General features: G+C 40.1%; 1 protein-coding gene across 1 annotated transcript in view; it reads left to right on the plus strand.

Annotated features, from left to right (window-relative positions):
* myo10l3 (myosin X, like 3) overlaps positions 1-24426 on the plus strand; it is a 159101-nt gene that overhangs the window by 60140 nt on the left and 74535 nt on the right. Inside the window, exons 11-13 of the mRNA XM_029702003.1 lie at positions 22101-22247; positions 22495-22595; positions 23438-23504. Coding sequence (XP_029557863.1) covers positions 22101-22247; positions 22495-22595; positions 23438-23504 — 315 coding nt within the window. The remainder of the gene's footprint in view (positions 1-22100; positions 22248-22494; positions 22596-23437; positions 23505-24426) is intronic.

Genomic DNA, 24426 nt, shown 5'->3' on the forward strand with positions numbered 1-24426 from the left:
TGCCCCGCTACCCTGCCCTGCTACCCTGCCCCGCTACCCTGCCCCGCTACCCTGCCCCGCTACCCTGCCCCGCTACCCTGCCCCGCTACCCTGCCCCGCTACCCTGCCCTGCTTCCCTGCCCTGCTGCCCTACTGGCCCTGACCATTCCCATCCGTGTCTGAGCTGACACAGCTTGGTACAGTTACAGTTGTCTCCACGCCACTCACCTTGTCCCACTGATAGACGAGGCCAATTTCTATGAAGAGAATCTGTTTTGAAAAGGAATGAAACTGGGAAGTACTTTTCTCGTTTGCCCGTTGAGAACACACTGCACTACTATACTGTTCTACTCTATTATACACTGCACTACTATACTGTTCTACTCTATTATACACTGCACTACTATACTGTGTCCTCAATCTATTTTAATGTTTGCCCATTGAGAACACACTGCACTACTGTACTGTTCTACTCTATTATACACTACACTACACACTGTGTCCTCAATCTATTTTAATGTTTGCCCATTGAGAACACACTGCACTACTATACTGTTCTACTCTATTATACACTACACTACACACTGTGTCCTCAATCTATTTTAATGTTTGCCCATTGAGAACACACTGCACTACTATACTGTTCTACTCTATTATACACTACACTACACACTGTGTCCTCAATCTATTTTAATGTTTGCCCATTGAGAACACACTGCACTACTATACTGTTCTACTCTATTATACACTACACTACACACTGTGTCCTCAATCTATTTTAATGTTTGCCCATTGAGAACACACTGCACTACTATACTGTTCTACTCTATTATACACTACACTACACACTGTGTCCTCAATCTATTTTAATGTTTGCCCATTGAGAACACACTGCACTACTATACTGTTCTACTCTATTATACACTACACTACACACTGTGTCCTCAATCTATTTTAATGTTTGCCCATTGAGAACACACTGCACTACTATACTGTTCTACTCTATTATACACTACACTACACACTGTGTCCTCAATCTATTTTAATGTTTGCCCGTTGAGAACACACTGCACTACTATACTGTTCTACTCTATTATACACTACACTACACACTGTGTCCTCAATCTATTTTAATGTTTGCCCATTGAGAACACACTGCACTACTATACTGTTCTACTCTATTATACACTACACTACACACTGTGTCCTCAATCTATTTTAATGTTTGCCCGTTGAGAACACACTGCACTACTATACTGTTCTACTCTATTATACACTACACTACACACTGTGTCCTCAATCTATTTTAATGTTTGCCCATTGAGAACACACTGCACTACTATACTGTTCTACTCTATTATACACTACACTACACACTGTGTCCTCAATCTATTTTAATGTTTGCCCGTTGAGAACACACTGCACTACTATACTGTTCTACTCTATTATACACTACACTACACACTGTGTCCTCAATCTATTTTAATGTTTGCCCATTGAGAACACACTGCACTACTATACTGTTCTACTCTATTATACACTACACTACACACTGTGTCCTCAATCTATTTTAATGTTTGCCCATTGAGAACACACTGCACTACTATACTGTTCTACTCTATTATACACTACACTACACACTGTGTCCTCAATCTATTTTAATGTTTGCCCATTGAGAACACACTGCACTACTATACTGTTCTACTCTATTATACACTACACTACACACTGTGTCCTCAATCTATTTTAATGTTTGCCCATTGAGAACACACTGCACTACTATACTGTTCTACTCTATTATACACTACACTACACACTGTGTCCTCAATCTATTTTAATGTTTGCCCATTGAGAACACACTGCACTACTATACTGTTCTACTCTATTATACACTACACTACACACTGTGTCCTCAATCTATTTTAATGTTTGCCCGTTGAGAACACACTGCACTACTATACTGTTCTACTCTATTATACACTACACTACACACTGTGTCCTCAATCTATTTTAATGTTTGCCCATTGAGAACACACTGCACTACTATACTGTTCTACTCTATTATACACTACACTACACACTGTGTCCTCAATCTATTTAATGTTTGCCCATTGAGAACACACTGCACTACTATACTGTTCTACTCTATTATACACTACACTACACACTGTGTCCTCAATCTATTTTAATGTTTGCCCATTGAGAACACACTGCACTACTATACTGTTCTACTCTATTATACACTACACTACACACTGTGTCCTCAATCTATTTTAATGTTTGCCCATTGAGAACACACTGCACTACTATACTGTTCTACTCTATTATACACTACACTACACACTGTGTCCTCAATCTATTTTAATGTTTGCCCATTGAGAACACACTGCACTACTATACTGTTCTACTCTATTATACACTACACTACACACTGTGTCCTCAATCTATTTTAATGTTTGCCCATTGAGAACACACTGCACTACTATACTGTTCTACTCTATTATACACTACACTACACACTGTGTCCTCAATCTATTTTAATGTTTGCCCATTGAGAACACACTGCACTACTATACTGTTCTACTCTATTATACACTACACTACACACTGTGTCCTCAATCTATTTTAATGTTTGCCCGTTGAGAACACACTGCACTACTATACTGTTCTACTCTATTATACACTACACTACACACTGTGTCCTCAATCTATTTTAATGTTTGCCCGTTGAGAACACACTGCACTACTATACTGTTCTACTCTATTATACACTACACTACACACTGTGTCCTCAATCTATTTTAATGTTTGCCCATTGAGAACACACTGCACTACTATACTGTTCTACTCTATTATACACTACACTACACACTGTGTCCTCAATCTATTTTAATGTTTGCCCGTTGAGAACACACTGCACTACTATACTGTTCTACTCTATTATACACTACACTACACACTGTGTCCTCAATCTATTTTAATGTTTGCCCGTTGAGAACACACTGCACTACTATACTGTTCTACTCTATTATACACTACACTACAACACTGTGTCCTCAATCTATTTAATGTTTGCCCATTGAGAACACACTGCACTACTATACTGTTCTACTCTATTATACACTACACTACACACTGTGTCCTCAATCTATTTTAATGTTTGCCCTTGAGAACACACTGCACTACTATACTGTTCTACTCTATTATACACTACACTACACACTGTGTCCTCAATCTATTTTAATGTTTGCCCGTTGAGAACACACTGCACTACTATACTGTTCTACTCTATTATACACTACACTACACACTGTGTCCTCAATCTATTTTAATGTTTGCCCATTGAGAACACACTGCACTACTATACTGTTCTACTCTATTATACACTACACTACACACTGTGTCCTCAATCTATTTTAATGTTTGCCCATTGAGAACACACTGCACTACTATACTGTTCTACTCTATTATACACTACACTACACACTGTGTCCTCAATCTATTTTAATGTTTGCCCATTGAGAACACACTGCACTACTATACTGTTCTACTCTATTATACACTACACTACACACTGTGTCCTCAATCTATTTTAATGTTTGCCCATTGAGAACACACTGCACTACTATACTGTTCTACTCTATTATACACTACACTACACACTGTGTCCTCAATCTATTTTAATGTTTGCCCATTGAGAACACACTGCACTACTATACTGTTCTACTCTATTATACACTACACTACACACTGTGTCCTCAATCTATTTTAATGTTTGCCCATTGAGAACACACTGCACTACTATACTGTTCTACTCTATTATACACTACACTACACACTGTGTCCTCAATCTATTTTAATGTTTGCCCATTGAGAACACACTGCACTACTATACTGTTCTACTCTATTATACACTACACTACACACTGTGTCCTCAATCTATTTTAATGTTTGCCCATTGAGAACACACTGCACTACTATACTGTTCTACTCTATTATACACTACACTACACACTGTGTCCTCAATCTATTTTAATGTTTGCCCATTGAGAACACACTGCACTACTATACTGTTCTACTCTATTATACACTACACTACACACTGTGTCCTCAATCTATTTTAATGTTTGCCCATTGAGAACACACTGCACTACTATACTGTTCTACTCTATTATACACTACACTACACACTGTGTCCTCAATCTATTTTAATGTTTGCCCATTGAGAACACACTGCACTACTATACTGTTCTACTCTATTATACACTACACTACACACTGTGTCCTCAATCTATTTTAATGTTTGCCCATTGAGAACACACTGCACTACTATACTGTTCTACTCTATTATACACTACACTACACACTGTGTCCTCAATCTATTTTAATGTTTGCCCGTTGAGAACACACTGCACTACTATACTGTTCTACTCTATTATACACTACACTACACACTGTGTCCTCAATCTATTTTAATGTTTGCCCATTGAGAACACACTGCACTACTATACTGTTCTACTCTATTATACACTACACTACACACTGTGTCCTCAATCTATTTTAATGTTTGCCCGTTGAGAACACACTGCACTACTATACTGTTCTACTCTATTATACACTACACTACACACTGTGTCCTCAATCTATTTTAATGTTTGCCCATTGAGAACACACTGCACTACTATACTGTTCTACTCTATTATACACTACACTACACACTGTGTCCTCAATCTATTTTAATGTTTGCCCGTTGAGAACACACTGCACTACTATACTGTTCTACTCTATTATACACTACACTACACACTGTGTCCTCAATCTATTTTAATGTTTGCCCATTGAGAACACACTGCACTACTATACTGTTCTACTCTATTATACACTACACTACACACTGTGTCCTCAATCTATTTTAATGTTTGCCCATTGAGAACACACTGCACTACTATACTGTTCTACTCTATTATACACTACACTACACACTGTGTCCTCAATCTATTTTAATGTTTGCCCATTGAGAACACACTGCACTACTATACTGTTCTACTCTATTATACACTACACTACACACTGTGTCCTCAATCTATTTTAATGTTTGCCCATTGAGAACACACTGCACTACTATACTGTTCTACTCTATTATACACTACACTACACACTGTGTCCTCAATCTATTTTAATGTTTGCCCATTGAGAACACACTGCACTACTATACTGTTCTACTCTATTATACACTACACTACACACTGTGTCCTCAATCTATTTTAATGTTTGCCCATTGAGAACACACTGCACTACTATACTGTTCTACTCTATTATACACTACACTACACACTGTGTCCTCAATCTATTTTAATGTTTGCCCATTGAGAACACACTGCACTACTATACTGTTCTACTCTATTATACACTACACTACACACTGTGTCCTCAATCTATTTTAATGTTTGCCCATTGAGAACACACTGCACTACTATACTGTTCTACTCTATTATACACTACACTACACACTGTGTCCTCAATCTATTTTAATGTTTGCCCATTGAGAACACACTGCACTACTATACTGTTCTACTCTATTATACACTACACTACACACTGTGTCCTCAATCTATTTTAATGTTTGCCCATTGAGAACACACTGCACTACTATACTGTTCTACTCTATTATACACTACACTACACACTGTGTCCTCAATCTATTTTAATGTTTGCCCATTGAGAACACACTGCACTACTATACTGTTCTACTCTATTATACACTACACTACACACTGTGTCCTCAATCTATTTTAATGTTTGCCCATTGAGAACACACTGCACTACTATACTGTTCTACTCTATTATACACTACACTACACACTGTGTCCTCAATCTATTTTAATGTTTGCCCATTGAGAACACACTGCACTACTATACTGTTCTACTCTATTATACACTACACTACACACTGTGTCCTCAATCTATTTTAATGTTTGCCCGTTGAGAACACACTGCACTACTATACTGTTCTACTCTATTATACACTACACTACACACTGTGTCCTCAATCTATTTTAATGTTTGCCCGTTGAGAACACACTGCACTACTATACTGTTCTACTCTATTATACACTACACTACACACTGTGTCCTCAATCTATTTTAATGTTTGCCCATTGAGAACACACTGCACTACTATACTGTTCTACTCTATTATACACTACACTACACACTGTGTCCTCAATCTATTTTAATGTTTGCCCGTTGAGAACACACTGCACTACTATACTGTTCTACTCTATTATACACTACACTACACACTGTGTCCTCAATCTATTTTAATGTTTGCCCGTTGAGAACACACTGCACTACTATACTGTTCTACTCTATTATACACTACACTACACACTGTGTCCTCAATCTATTTTAATGTTTGCCCGTTGAGAACACACTGCACTACTATACTGTTCTACTCTATTATACACTACACTACACACTGTGTCCTCAATCTATTTTAATGTTTGCCCATTGAGAACACACTGCACTACTATACTGTTCTACTCTATTATACACTACACTACACACTGTGTCCTCAATCTATTTTAATGTTTGCCCATTGAGAACACACTGCACTACTATACTGTTCTACTCTATTATACACTACACTACACACTGTGTCCTCAATCTATTTTAATGTTTGCCCATTGAGAACACACTGCACTACTATACTGTTCTACTCTATTATACACTACACTACACACTGTGTCCTCAATCTATTTTAATGTTTGCCCGTTGAGAACACACTGCACTACTATACTGTTCTACTCTATTATACACTACACTACACACTGTGTCCTCAATCTATTTTAATGTTTGCCCATTGAGAACACACTGCACTACTATACTGTTCTACTCTATTATACACTACACTACACACTGTGTCCTCAATCTATTTTAATGTTTGCCCATTGAGAACACACTGCACTACTATACTGTTCTACTCTATTATACACTACACTACACACTGTGTCCTCAATCTATTTTAATGTTTGCCCATTGAGAACACACTGCACTACTATACTGTTCTACTCTATTATACACTACACTACACACTGTGTCCTCAATCTATTTTAATGTTTGCCCATTGAGAACACACTGCACTACTATACTGTTCTACTCTATTATACACTACACTACACACTGTGTCCTCAATCTATTTTAATGTTTGCCCATTGAGAACACACTGCACTACTATACTGTTCTACTCTATTATACACTACACTACACACTGTGTCCTCAATCTATTTTAATGTTTGCCCGTTGAGAACACACTGCACTACTATACTGTTCTACTCTATTATACACTACACACTGTGTCCTCAATCTATTTTAATGTTTGCCCATTGAGAACACACTGCACTACTATACTGTTCTACTCTATTATACACTACACTACACACTGTGTCCTCAATCTATTTTAATGTTTGCCCATTGAGAACACACTGCACTACTATACTGTTCTACTCTATTATACACTACACTACACACTGTGTCCTCAATCTATTTTAATGTTTGCCCATTGAGAACACACTGCACTACTATACTGTTCTACTCTATTATACACTACACTACACACTGTGTCCTCAATCTATTTTAATGTTTGCCCATTGAGAACACACTGCACTACTATACTGTTCTACTCTATTATACACTACACTACACACTGTGTCCTCAATCTATTTTAATGTTTGCCCATTGAGAACACACTGCACTACTATACTGTTCTACTCTATTATACACTACACTACACACTGTGTCCTCAATCTATTTTAATGTTTGCCCATTGAGAACACACTGCACTACTCTACTGTTCTACTCTATTATACACTACACTACACAGTGTCCTCAATCTATTTTAATGTTTGCCCATTGAGAACACACTGCACTACTATACTGTTCTACTCTATTATACACTACACTACACACTGTGTCCTCAATCTATTTTAATGTTTGCCCATTGAGAACACACTGCACTACTATACTGTTCTACTCTATTATACACTACACTACACACTGTGTCCTCAATCTATTTTAATGTTTGCCCATTGAGAACACACTGCACTACTATACTGTTCTACTCTATTATACACTACACTACACACTGTGTCCTCAATCTATTTTAATGTTTGCCCATTGAGAACACACTGCACTACTATACTGTTCTACTCTATTATACACTACACTACACACTGTGTCCTCAATCTATTTTAATGTTTGCCCATTGAGAACACACTGCACTACTATACTGTTCTACTCTATTATACACTACACTACACACTGTGTCCTCAATCTATTTTAATGTTTGCCCATTGAGAACACACTGCACTACTATACTGTTCTACTCTATTATACACTACACTACACACTGTGTCCTCAATCTATTTTAATGTTTGCCCATTGAGAACACACTGCACTACTATACTGTTCTACTCTATTATACACTACACTACACACTGTGTCCTCAATCTATTTTAATGTTTGCCCATTGAGAACACACTGCACTACTATACTGTTCTACTCTATTATACACTACACTACACACTGTGTCCTCAATCTATTTTAATGTTTGCCCATTGAGAACACACTGCACTACTATACTGTTCTACTCTATTATACACTACACTACACACTGTGTCCTCAATCTATTTTAATGTTTGCCCATTGAGAACACACTGCACTACTATACTGTTCTACTCTATTATACACTACACTACACACTGTGTCCTCAATCTATTTTAATGTTTGCCCATTGAGAACACACTGCACTACTATACTGTTCTACTCTATTATACACTACACTACACACTGTGTCCTCAATCTATTTTAATGTTTGCCCATTGAGAACACACTGCACTACTATACTGTTCTACTCTATTATACACTACACTACACACTGTGTCCTCAATCTATTTTAATGTTTGCCCATTGAGAACACACTGCACTACTATACTGTTCTACTCTATTATACACTACACTACACACTGTGTCCTCAATCTATTTTAATGTTTGCCCATTGAGAACACACTGCACTACTATACTGTTCTACTCTATTATACACTACACTACACACTGTGTCCTCAATCTATTTTAATGTTTGCCCATTGAGAACACACTGCACTACTATACTGTTCTACTCTATTATACACTACACTACACACTGTGTCCTCAATCTATTTTAATGTTTGCCCATTGAGAACACACTGCACTACTATACTGTTCTACTCTATTATACACTACACTACACACTGTGTCCTCAATCTATTTTAATGTTTGCCCATTGAGAACACACTGCACTACTATACTGTTCTACTCTATTATACACTACACTACACACTGTGTCCTCAATCTATTTTAATGTTTGCCCATTGAGAACACACTGCACTACTATACTGTTCTACTCTATTATACACTACACTACACACTGTGTCCTCAATCTATTTTAATGTTTGCCCATTGAGAACACACTGCACTACTATACTGTTCTACTCTATTATACACTACACTACACACTGTGTCCTCAATCTATTTTAATGTTTGCCCGTTGAGAACACACTGCACTACTATACTGTTCTACTCTATTATACACTACACTACACACTGTGTCCTCAATCTATTTTAATGTTTGCCCATTGAGAACACACTGCACTACTATACTGTTCTACTCTATTATACACTACACTACACACTGTGTCCTCAATCTATTTTAATGTTTGCCCATTGAGAACACACTGCACTACTATACTGTTCTACTCTATTATACACTACACTACACACTGTGTCCTCAATCTATTTTAATGTTTGCCCATTGAGAACACACTGCACTACTATACTGTTCTACTCTATTATACACTACACTACACACTGTGTCCTCAATCTATTTTAATGTTTGCCCATTGAGAACACACTGCACTACTATACTGTTCTACTCTATTATACACTACACTACACACTGTGTCCTCAATCTATTTTAATGTTTGCCCGTTGAGAACACACTGCACTACTATACTGTTCTACTCTATTATACACTACACTACACACTGTGTCCTCAATCTATTTTAATGTTTGCCCATTGAGAACACACTGCACTACTATACTGTTCTACTCTATTATACACTACACTACACACTGTGTCCTCAATCTATTTTAATGTTTGCCCGTTGAGAACATACTGCACTACTATACTGTTCTACTCTATTATACACTACACTACACACTGTGTCCTCAATCTATTTTAATGTTTGCCCGTTGAGAACACACTGCACTACTATACTGTTCTACTCTATTATACACTACACTACACACTGTGTCCTCAATCTATTTTAATGTTTGCCCATTGAGAACACACTGCACTACTATACTGTTCTACTCTATTATACACTACACTACACACTGTGTCCTCAATCTATTTTAATGTTTGCCCATTGAGAACACACTGCACTACTATACTGTTCTACTCTATTATACACTACACTACACACTGTGTCCTCAATCTATTTTAATGTTTGCCCATTGAGAACACACTGCACTACTATACTGTTCTACTCTATTATACACTACACTACACACTGTGTCCTCAATCTATTTTAATGTTTGCCCATTGAGAACACACTGCACTACTATACTGTTCTACTCTATTATACACTACACTACACACTGTGTCCTCAATCTATTTTAATGTTTGCCCATTGAGAACACACTGCACTACTATACTGTTCTACTCTATTATACACTACACTACACACTGTGTCCTCAATCTATTTTAATGTTTGCCCATTGAGAACACACTGCACTACTATACTGTTCTACTCTATTATACACTACACTACACACTGTGTCCTCAATCTATTTTAATGTTTGCCCATTGAGAACACACTGCACTACTATACTGTTCTACTCTATTATACACTACACTACACACTGTGTCCTCAATCTATTTTAATGTTTGCCCATTGAGAACACACTGCACTACTATACTGTTCTACTCTATTATACACTACACTACACACTGTGTCCTCAATCTATTTTAATGTTTGCCCGTTGAGAACACACTGCACTACTATACTGTTCTACTCTATTATACACTACACTACACACTGTGTCCTCAATCTATTTTAATGTTTGCCCATTGAGAACACACTGCACTACTATACTGTTCTACTCTATTATACACTACACTACACACTGTGTCCTCAATCTATTTTAATGTTTGCCCATTGAGAACACACTGCACTACTATACTGTTCTACTCTATTATACACTACACTACACACTGTGTCCTCAATCTATTTTAATGTTTGCCCATTGAGAACACACTGCACTACTATACTGTTCTACTCTATTATACACTACACTACACACTGTGTCCTCAATCTATTTTAATGTTTGCCCATTGAGAACACACTGCACTACTATACTGTTCTACTCTATTATACACTACACTACACACTGTGTCCTCAATCTATTTTAATGTTTGCCCGTTGAGAACACACTGCACTACTATACTGTTCTACTCTATTATACACTACACTACACACTGTGTCCTCAATCTATTTTAATGTTTGCCCGTTGAGAACACACTGCACTACTATACTGTTCTACTCTATTATACACTACACTACACACTGTGTCCTCAATCTATTTTAATGTTTGCCCGTTGAGAACACACTGCACTACTATACTGTTCTACTCTATTATACACTACACTACACACTGTGTCCTCAATCTATTTTAATGTTTGCCCGTTGAGAACACACTGCACTACTATACTGTTCTACTCTATTATACACTACACTACACACTGTGTCCTCAATCTATTTTAATGTTTGCCCGTTGAGAACACACTGCACTACTATACTGTTCTACTCTATTATACACTACACTACACACTGTGTCCTCAATCTATTTTAATGTTTGCCCGTTGAGAACACACTGCACTACTATACTGTTCTACTCTATTATACACTACACTACACACTGTGTCCTCAATCTATTTTAATGTTTGCCCATTGAGAACACACTGCACTACTATACTGTTCTACTCTATTATACACTACACTACACACTGTGTCCTCAATCTATTTTAATGTTTGCCCATTGAGAACACACTGCACTACTATACTGTTCTACTCTATTATACACTACACTACACACTGTGTCCTCAATCTATTTTAATGTTTGCCCATTGAGAACACACTGCACTACTATACTGTTCTACTCTATTATACACTACACTACACACTGTGTCCTCAATCTATTTTAATGTTTGCCCATTGAGAACACACTGCACTACTATACTGTTCTACTCTATTATACACTACACTACACACTGTGTCCTCAATCTATTTTAATGTTTGCCCATTGAGAACACACTGCACTACTATACTGTTCTACTCTATTATACACTACACTACACACTGTGTCCTCAATCTATTTTAATGTTTGCCCATTGAGAACACACTGCACTACTATACTGTTCTACTCTATTATACACTACACTACACACTGTGTCCTCAATCTATTTTAATGTTTGCCCATTGAGAACACACTGCACTACTATACTGTTCTACTCTATTATACACTACACTACACACTGTGTCCTCAATCTATTTTAATGTTTGCCCATTGAGAACACACTGCACTACTATACTGTTCTACTCTATTATACACTACACTACACACTGTGTCCTCAATCTATTTTAATGTTTGCCCATTGAGAACACACTGCACTACTATACTGTTCTACTCTATTATACACTACACTACACACTGTGTCCTCAATCTATTTTAATGTTTGCCCATTGAGAACACACTGCACTACTATACTGTTCTACTCTATTATACACTACACTACACACTGTGTCCTCAATCTATTTTAATGTTTGCCCATTGAGAACACACTGCACTACTATACTGTTCTACTCTATTATACACTACACTACACACTGTGTCCTCAATCTATTTTAATGTTTGCCCATTGAGAACACACTGCACTACTATACTGTTCTACTCTATTATACACTACACTACACACTGTGTCCTCAATCTATTTTAATGTTTGCCCATTGAGAACACACTGCACTACTATACTGTTCTACTCTATTATACACTACACTACACACTGTGTCCTCAATCTATTTTAATGTTTGCCCATTGAGAACACACTGCACTACTATACTGTTCTACTCTATTATACACTACACTACACACTGTGTCCTCAATCTATTTTAATGTTTGCCCATTGAGAACACACTGCACTACTATACTGTTCTACTCTATTATACACTACACTACACACTGTGTCCTCAATCTATTTTAATGTTTGCCCATTGAGAACACACTGCACTACTATACTGTTCTACTCTATTATACACTACACTACACACTGTGTCCTCAATCTATTTTAATGTTTGCCCATTGAGAACACACTGCACTACTATACTGTTCTACTCTATTATACACTACACTACACACTGTGTCCTCAATCTATTTTAATGTTTGCCCATTGAGAACACACTGCACTACTATACTGTTCTACTCTATTATACACTACACTACACACTGTGTCCTCAATCTATTTTAATGTTTGCCCATTGAGAACACACTGCACTACTATACTGTTCTACTCTATTATACACTACACTACACACTGTGTCCTCAATCTATTTTAATGTTTGCCCATTGAGAACACACTGCACTACTATACTGTTCTACTCTATTATACACTACACTACACACTGTGTCCTCAATCTATTTTAATGTTTGCCCATTGAGAACACACTGCACTACTATACTGTTCTACTCTATTATACACTACACTACACACTGTGTCCTCAATCTATTTTAATGTTTGCCCGTTGAGAACACACTGCACTACTATACTGTTCTACTCTATTATACACTACACTACACACTGTGTCCTCAATCTATTTTAATGTTTGCCCGTTGAGAACACACTGCACTACTATACTGTTCTACTCTATTATACACTACACTACACACTGTGTCCTCAATCTATTTTAATGTTTGCCCGTTGAGAACACACTGCACTACTATACTGTTCTACTCTATTATACACTACACTACACACTGTGTCCTCAATCTATTTTAATGTTTGCCCAGTTGAGAACACACTGCACTACTATACTGTTCTACTCTATTATACACTACACTACACACTGTGTCCTCAATCTATTTTAATGTTTGCCCGTTGAGAACACACTGCACTACTATACTGTTCTACTCTATTATACACTACACTACACACTGTGTCCTCAATCTATTTTAATGTTTGCCCGTTGAGAACACACTGCACTACTATACTGTTCTACTCTATTATACACTACACTACACACTGTGTCCTCAATCTATTTTAATGTTTGCCCGTTGAGAACACACTGCACTACTATACTGTTCTACTCTATTATACACTACACTACACACTGTGTCCTCAATCTATTTTAATGTTTGCCCGTTGAGAACACACTGCACTACTATACTGTTCTACTCTATTATACACTACACTACACACTGTGTCCTCAATCTATTTTAATGTTTGCCCATTGAGAACACACTGCACTACTATACTGTTCTACTCTATTATACACTACACTACACACTGTGTCCTCAATCTATTTTAATGTTTGCCCATTGAGAACACACTGCACTACTATACTGTTCTACTCTATTATACACTACACTACACACTGTGTCCTCAATCTATTTTAATGTTTGCCCATTGAGAACACACTGCACTACTATACTGTTCTACTCTATTATACACTACACTACACACTGTGTCCTCAATCTATTTTAATGTTTGCCCATTGAGAACACACTGCACTACTATACTGTTCTACTCTATTATACACTACACTACACACTGTGTCCTCAATCTATTTTAATGTTTGCCCATTGAGAACACACTGCACTACTATACTGTTCTACTCTATTATACACTACACTACACACTGTGTCCTCAATCTATTTTAATGTTTGCCCATTGAGAACACACTGCACTACTATACTGTTCTACTCTATTATACACTACACTACACACTGTGTCCTCAATCTATTTTAATGTTTGCCCATTGAGAACACACTGCACTACTATACTGTTCTACTCTATTATACACTACACTACACACTGTGTCCTCAATCTATTTTAATGTTTGCCCGTTGAGAACACACTGCACTACTATACTGTTCTACTCTATTATACACTACACTACACACTGTGTCCTCAATCTATTTTATGTTTGCCCGTTGAGAACACACTGCACTACTATACTGTTCTACTCTATTATACACTACACTACACACTGTGTCCTCAATCTATTTTAATGTTTGCCCATTGAGAACACACTGCACTACTATACTGTTCTACTCTATTATACACTACACTACACACTGTGTCCTCAATCTATTTTAATGTTTGCCCGTTGAGAACACACTGCACTACTATACTGTTCTACTCTATTATACACTACACTACACACTGTGTCCTCAATCTATTTTAATGTTTGCCCGTTGAGAACACACTGCACATACTATACTGTTCTACTCTATTATACACTACACTACACACTGTGTCCTCAATCTATTTAATGTTTGCCCGTTGAGAACACACTGCACTACTATACTGTTCTACTCTATTATACACTACACTACACACTGTGTCCTCAATCTATTTTAATGTTTGCCCGTTGAGAACACACTGCACTACTATACTGTTCTACTCTATTATACACTACACTACACACTGTGTCCTCAATCTATTTTAATGTTTGCCCATTGAGAACACACTGCACTACTATACTGTTCTACTCTATTATACACTACACTACACACTGTGTCCTCAATCTATTTTAATGTTTGCCCGTTGAGAACACACTGCACTACTATACTGTTCTACTCTATTATACACTACACTACACACTGTGTCCTCAATCTATTTTAATGTTTGCCCGTTGAGAACACACTGCACTACTATACTGTTCTACTCTATTATACACTACACTACACACTGTGTCCTCAATCTATTTTAATGTTTGCCCATTGAGAACACACTGCACTACTATACTGTTCTACTCTATTATACACTACACTACACACTGTGTCCTCAATCTATTTTAATGTTTGCCCATTGAGAACACACTGCACTACTATACTGTTCTACTCTATTATACACTACACTACACACTGTGTCCTCAATCTATTTTAATGTTTGCCCATTGAGAACACACTGCACTACTATACTGTTCTACTCTATTATACACTACACTACACACTGTGTCCTCAATCTATTTTAATGTTTGCCCATTGAGAACACACTGCACTACTATACTGTTCTACTCTATTATACACTACACTACACACTGTGTCCTCAATCTATTTTAATGTTTGCCCATTGAGAACACACTGCACTACTATACTGTTCTACTCTATTATACACTACACTACACACTGTGTCCTCAATCTATTTTAATGTTTGCCCATTGAGAACACACTGCACTACTATACTGTTCTACTCTATTATACACTACACTACACACTGTGTCCTCAATCTATTTTAATGTTTGCCCATTGAGAACACACTGCACTACTATACTGTTCTACTCTATTATACACTACACTACACACTGTGTCCTCAATCTATTTTAATGTTTGCCCATTGAGAACACACTGCACTACTATACTGTTCTACTCTATTATACACTACACTACACACTGTGTCCTCAATCTATTTTAATGTTTGCCCATTGAGAACACACTGCACTACTATACTGTTCTACTCTATTATACACTACACTACACACTGTGTCCTCAATCTATTTTAATGTTTGCCCATTGAGAACACACTGCACTACTATACTGTTCTACTCTATTATACACTACACTACACACTGTGTCCTCAATCTATTTTAATGTTTGCCCGTTGAGAACACACTGCACTACTATACTGTTCTACTCTATTATACACTACACTACACACTGTGTCCTCAATCTATTTTAATGTTTGCCCGTTGAGAACACACTGCACTACTATACTGTTCTACTCTATTATACACTACACTACACACTGTGTCCTCAATCTATTTTAATGTTTGCCCATTGAGAACACACTGCACTACTATACTGTTCTACTCTATTATACACTACACTACACACTGTGTCCTCAATCTATTTTAATGTTTATTTCACCTTTATTTAACCTGCCCTGCTGTCTTCTAGTGCTCGCAATGCCCCTCTCTCTGTCTCTCTCTCTCTGTCTCTCTCTCTGTCTCTCTCTCTGTCTCTCTCTCTCTGTCTGTCTCTCTCTCTGTCTCGCTCTCTCTCTCTCTGTCTGTCTGTCTGTCTGTCTGTCTGTCTGTCTGTCTGTCTGTCTGTCTGTCTGTCTGTCTGTCTGTCTGTCTGTCTGTCTGTCTGTCTGTCTGTCTGTCTGTCTGTCTGTCTGTCTGTCTGTCTGTCTCTGTCTGTCTGTCTGTCTGTCTGTCTGTCTGTGTAAATCCCTTGCGTGACTTAGCACCATTTCCTGTCCTTTGTGTGCCAAATTCCTCATACAATAAACCCCAGTGATAATGATCTCAGTCAGTAGCACAATAGAGGTACAGACTGGTGCGCAGTAACATATCTTCCGCTCTAGGGGCAGTGTAATACACAACCGTTACCTACATGGGACAGCTGAACTAATATCCCCAGGTTGGCTTTAACTAGCCACAGTATCTCATTTCAATGAAGACGTGATAAATGTATTCAGTGATTAGATTAAATATATTGCTGTATTTGCAGTCTTTTACATCTAAACATCTTGAATTATGGGAAACTATTATTCTTGGGACGCGAGTCTGCTGCCCAAGGAATGTGATGGCCACACGACGAACACAAGAAACCTTTTCATGATTTAAACAAATAAGCCCAGACCAGGTGTCTCTCTCGCTCTCCTCTCCTCTCTCTGCCTGTCAGCCAGACAACTAGCCAGCCAACCAATCAACTAGCCAGCCAACCAATCAACTAGCCAGCCAACCAATCAACTAGCCAGCCAGCCAATCAGCTAACTAGCCAGCCAGCCAATCAGCCAACTAGCCAGCCAGCCAGCCAATCAGCCAACTAGCCAGCCAACCAATCAACTAGCAAACCAATCAGCCAACTAGCCAGCCAACCAATCAACCAACCCTGGTCATAACCTGGACAAACAGCCATCCTAATGTCTAACCCATATCCCTGGTTATAACCTGGACAAACAGCCATCCTAACGTCTAACCCATATCCCTGGTCATAACCTGGACAAACAGCCATCCTAACCCATATCCCTGGTCATAACCTGGACAAACAGCCATCCTAACGTCTAACCCATATCCCTGGTCATAACCTGGACAAACAGCCATCCTAACCCATATCCCTGGTTATAACCTGGACAAACAGCCATCCTAACCCATATCCCTGGTCATAACCTGGACAAACAGCCATCCTACTGTCTAACCCATATCCCTGGTTATAACCTGGACAAACAGCCATCCTACCATCTAACCCATATCCCTGGTCATAACCTGGACAAACAGCCATCCTAACCCATATCCCTGGTTATAACCTGGACAAACAGCCATCCTAACCCATATCCCTGGTTATAACCTGGACAAACAGCCATCCTACCGTCTAACCCATATCCCTGGTCATAACCTGGACAAACAGCCATCCTAACCCATATCCCTGGTCATAACCTGGACAAACAGCCATCCTAACGTCTAACCCATATCCCTGGTTATAACCTGGACAAACAGCCATCCTAACGTCTAACCCATATCCCTGGTCATAACCTGGACAAACAGCCATCCTAACCCATATCCCTGGTTATAACCTGGACAAACAGCCATCCTACTGTCTAACCCATATCCCTGGTTATAACCTGGACAAACAGCCATCCTAACCCATATCCCTGGTCATAACCTGGACAAACAGCCATCCTAATGTCTAACCCATATCCCTGGTTATAACCTGGACAAACAGCCATCCTAACGTCTAACCCATATCCCTGGTTATAACCTGGACCAACAGCCATCCTACCGTCTAACCCATATCCCTGGTCATAACCTGGACAAACAGCCATTCTAATGTCTAACCCATATCCCTGGTTATAACCTGGACAAACAGCCATCCTAACGTCTAACCCATATCCCTGGTTATAACCTGGACAAACAGCCATCCTAACCCATATCCCTGGTCATAACCTGGACAAACAGCCATCCTAACCCATATCCCTGGTCATAACCTGGACAAACAGCCATCCTAACCCATATCCCTGGTCATAACCTGGACAAACAGCCATCCTACTGTCTAACCCATATCCCTGGTTATAACCTGGACAAACAGCCATCCTAACCCATATCCCTGGTCATAACCTGGACAAACAGCCATCCTAACCCATATCCCTGGTCATAACCTGGACAAACAGCCATCCTACTGTCTAACCCATATCCCTGGTTATAACCTGGACAAACAGCCATCCTACTGTCTAACCCATATCCCTGGTTATAACCTGGACAAACAGCCATCCTACTGTCTAACCCATATCCCTGGTTATAACCTGGACAAACAGCCATCCTAACCCATATCCCTGGTTATAACCTGGACAAACAGCCATCCTAACCCATATCCCTGGTTATAACCTGGACAAACAGCCATCCTACCGTCTAACCCATATCCCTGGTTATAACCTGGACAAACAGCCATTCTTCTGCTCTCTGACGGAGTTCCTGGAGCCACCAGTCCAGCTCTATTCTCTATTCAACATGGCTGCTGCTCCCACAGGTTAATGATTGTCCTGGAGCATTGTGGCCCTGCAATAGACTAGCATCCTGTCCAGGAGGTTACTTGTACATCAAGCTGCCTCACGCCATAGAAACAGGAGCCTTTCTGGCTCAGACAAGGCCACTAGCTATTGTGCTCCTGAAACACCAGACAGTACTGTTCTTACAGCCTGTTGAGTTACCACACAATGCCTGTAGGAAGCTCACTACAACTCAATCTAAGAAAAAAAATAAAGAAAATGTAGAAATTATAATACAAGTAATAATAGATACACAATAAGTAACATTCCAAGTTGCGCTGGAAGGTTAGTTGGAAGGTTAGTTGGAAGGTTAGTTGGAAGGTTAGTTGGAAGGTTAGTTGGAAGGTTAGTTGGAAGGTTAGTTGGAAGGTTGGTTGGAAGGTTAGTTGCGCTGGAAGGTTAGTTGTGCTGGAAGGTTAGTTGTGCTGGAAGGTTAGTTGCGCTGGAAGGTTAGTTGCGCTGGAAGGTTAGTTGCGCTGGAAGGTTAGTTGCGTTGGAAGGTTAGTTGCGTTGGAAGGTTAGTTGGAAGGTTAGTTGGAAGGTTAGTTGGAAGGTTAGTTCTGTTGGAAGGTTAGTTGCGTTGGAAGGTTAGTTGCGCTGGAAGGTTAGTTGGAAGGTTAGTTGTGCTGGAAGGTTAGTTGCGCTGGAAGGTTAGTTGCGTTGGAAGGTTAGTTGGAATGTTAGTTGCGTTGGAAGGTTAGTTGCGCTGGAAGGTTAGTTGGAAGGTTAGTTGGAAGGTTAGTTGCGCTGGAAGGTTAGTTGCGCTGGAAGGTTAGTTGGAAGGTTAGTTGCGCTGGAAGGTTAGTTGGAAGGTTAGCTGGAAGGTTAGTTGGAAGGTTATTTGCGCTGGAAGGTTAGTTGGAAGGTTAGTTGGAAGGTTAGCTGGAAGGTTAGTTGGAAGGTTAGTTGCGCTGGAAGGTTAGTTGGAAGGTTAGTTGCGCTGGAAGGTTAGTTGCGCTGGAAGGTTAGTTGCGCTGGAAGGTTAGTTGCGCTGGAAGATTAGTTGCGCTGGAAGGTTAGTTGCGCTGGAAGGTTAGTTGCGCTGGAAGGTTAGTTCTGTTGGAAGGTTAGTTGGAAGGTTAGCTGGAAGGTTAGTTGCGCTGGAAGGTTAGTTGTGCTGGAAGGTTAGTTGTGCTGGAAGGTTAGTTGGAATGTTAGTTGGAAGGTTAGTTGGAAGGTTAGTTGGAATGTTAGTTGCGCTGGAAGGTTAGTTGCGTTGGAAGGTTAGTTGCGCTGGAAGGTTAGTTAGGTTAGTTGCGTTGGAAGGTTAGTTGCGCTGGAAGGTTAGTTGCGCTGGAAGGTTAGTTGCGCTGGAAGGTTAGTTGGAAGGTTTGTTGCGTTGGAAGGTTAGTTGTGCTGGAAGGTTAGTTGTGCTGGAAGGTTAGTTGCGTTGGAAGGTTAGTTGGAAGGTTAGTTGTGCTGGAAGGTTAGTTAGGTTAGTTGCGTTGGAAGGTTAGTTGTGCTGGAAGGTTAGTTAGGTTAGTTGCGTTGGAAGGTTAGTTGCGCTGGAAGGTTAGTTAGGTTAGTTGCGCTGGAAGGTTAGTTGCGCTGGAAGGTTAGTTGCGCTGGAAGGTTAGTTGCGTTGGAAGGTTAGTTGGAAGGTTAGTTGGAAGGTTAGTTGGAAGGTTAGTTGCGCTGGAAGGTTAGTTGGAAGGTTAGTTGCGCTGGAAGGTTAGTTGCGTTGCAGGGCCAGGTTACAACACAGGCCTTAAGTAGATTATTTTCTCTAAATTCTGTGAAAAGTCCTTGTGTTTTTCTGACCGTTTTTTTGTTGTTGGGTTGTCTGGTTTTGGTCTGAAGGTGTTTCTAACTAGTTATTGCTGTATTAATCCCTTCTAGCTTCAGTAATCACCAGAAATATGTGGAACAAGGCATGGATGTGGTCTATCCCCGTTTTGGTTCACTATTGCCTTAACCTTCAGAGCATCCCAAATGGCTCCCTTATTTTTGACCTTTATTTAACTTGGCAAGTCAGTTAAGAACAAATTCTTATTTACAATGACGGCCTAAGAACAGTGGGTTAACTGCCTTGTTCAGGGGCAGAACGACAGATTTTGTACCTTGTCAGCTCGGGGATTTGAATTTGCAACCTTTCAGTTACTAGTCCAACGCTCTAACCACTAGGCCACGCTGCCGCCCCTTATACAGTGCTGTACTGTTGACCAGAGTCAAGACCATTTTAGAACACATTCCTACCCCTCTGATTGGTCTGTATATTATTTTGTTCACCCATTGGTCTGTTTGATTTGACTGACAGGCGGTGTGCTCTCGGGACTCGGTTGCCATGGCGTTGTACGCCCAGTCTTTCTCCTGGATCATCACACGGATCAACCAGAAGGTCAGAGGGAAGGACAACTTCAAGTCCATCGGTATCCTCGACATCTTCGGCTTCGAGAATTTTGAGGTACGTTTGTGTTTTCCCTTCTTTTTAGTTGGCACTGAGTCCAAGATCTGTTTTGTGTTGTCATGCCAACTCCTTGTCATGCCAATCACTGACATTGGAGTCGGCAAGATGGCAGAAACAGCTTCTGAAGGTACTGTAGTTAAGTTAGCATATTGTTATAGTATATATTTCTGTCTCCTCCTGCAGGTGAACAGGTCTGTAGTTGGTAGTTAGCATATTGTTATAGTATATATTTCTCCTCCTGCAGGTGAACAGGTTTGAGCAGTTCAACATCAACTATGCAAACGAGAAGCTCCAGGAATACTTCAACAAACACATCTTCTCCCTGGAACAACTGGAGTATAACAGGTTGGTTAATGGGACAGCTGGACTACGACAGGTCTGTTAATGGGACAGCTGGACTACGACAGGTCTGTTAATGGGACAGCTGGACTACGACAGGTCTGTTAATGGGACGGCTGGACTATGACAGGTCTGTTAATGGGACAGCTGGACTACAGAGAGGGAACTATGTTGGGTCGTAGCTGGGAGTTGGGGTCTGGGCAGAACTACCAGAGAGAGGGGGTTGAGGTCTGGGCAGCACTGCCAGAGAGAGGGGGTTGGGGTCTGGGCTGCACTGCCAGAGAGAGGGGGTTGGGTTCTGGGCAGCACTGCCAGAGAGAGGGGGTTGGGGTCTGGGCAGCACTGCCCAGAGAGAGGGGGTTGGGGTCTGGGCAGCACTGCCCAGAGAGAGGGGGTTGGGGTCTGGGCAGCACTACCAGAGAGAGGGGGTTGGGGTCTGGGCAGCACTGCCAGAGAGAGGGGGTTAGGGTCTGGGCAGCACTGCCCAGAGAGAGGGGGTTAGGGTCTGGGCAGCACTGCCCAGAGAGAGGGGGTTGGGGTCTGGGCAGCACTGCCCAGAGAGAGGGGGTTGGGGTCTGGGCAGCACTGCCAGAGAGAGGGGGTTGGGGTCTGGGCAGCACTGCCAGAGAGAGGGGGTTGGTGTTTGGGCTGCCAGATGTTTACAATGGGACGACAGTTATGTTCTAGAACAGTCCTACCAGCATCTAGCTAGCAGCCTGGTCACAGCTCATTTCATCACATCAACCTGTGGACAATACAGCCATTGTGTGTGTGTGTGTGTGTGTGTGTGTGTGTGTGTGTGTGTGTGTGTGTGTGTGTGTGTGTGTGTGTGTGTGTTTTCTCCTCAGAGAGGGGATCCAGTGGGAAGCCATAGACTGGATGGATAATGCAGAGTGTCTAGACCTCATAGAGAAGGTAGGTAACAGTGTAACCAACCTCAGACTACTAGACCCATTACCCGATGACCTTGATACAGTTGTAACGAGGGTCGTCCAATGGGGTGTGACGTGCTCATAATTCACTTTTATTTAACTCAAAAATCAAACGAACAACAAAACGACAGACAACAGTCCCGTCAGGTGCAACATACACAAAACTGGAAACGAACACCCACAAAACACAGGAAAAAACACCCCTACTAAATAGGACCTTCAATTAGAGGCAACGAGGAACAGCTGCCTCCAATTGAAGGTCAAACCAATAAACTTAAACATAGAAATAGACATACTAGAACAAACATAGAAATATACTAACATAGAACATAACCCAAAAACCCTGAAACACATAAAACAAATACCCCCCCTGCCACGTCCTGACCAAACTACAATAACAAATAACTCCTTTACTGGTCAGGACGTGACAACAGTGGAGTTTGGTCAGGGCGTTGCAGACATGAAAATACAGCTGTTTGCATAAGCACAAAATAAACCTCATACCTGCTGTAAAATATGGTGGTGGATGTCTGATGTTTATGGGGATGTTTTGCTTCCTTTGGTCCTGGGGCCTTTTAAGGTCAACGGCACCGCGAACTTTAACCTTTATTTAACTAGGCAAGTCAGTTAAGATCAAATACTTATATTACAATGACGGCCTACTACCGGCCAAACCCAGACGACGCTGGGGTCAATTGTGTACCTTATGGGACTCCCAATCACGGCCGGATGTGATACAGGCCTGGATTTGAACCAGGGACTGTAGTGACGCCTCTAGCACTGAGATGCAGTGCCTTAGACCGCTGAACCAGGGACTGTAGTGACGCCTATAGCACTGAGATGCAGTGCCTTCGACCGCTGAACCAGGGACTGTAGTGACGCCTATAGCACTGAGATGCAGTGCC

The sequence above is a fragment of the Salmo trutta genome, chromosome 20 (assembly GCF_901001165.1).
Source record: "Salmo trutta chromosome 20, fSalTru1.1, whole genome shotgun sequence".
In the NCBI taxonomy this organism is placed as follows: domain Eukaryota; kingdom Metazoa; phylum Chordata; class Actinopteri; order Salmoniformes; family Salmonidae; genus Salmo; species Salmo trutta.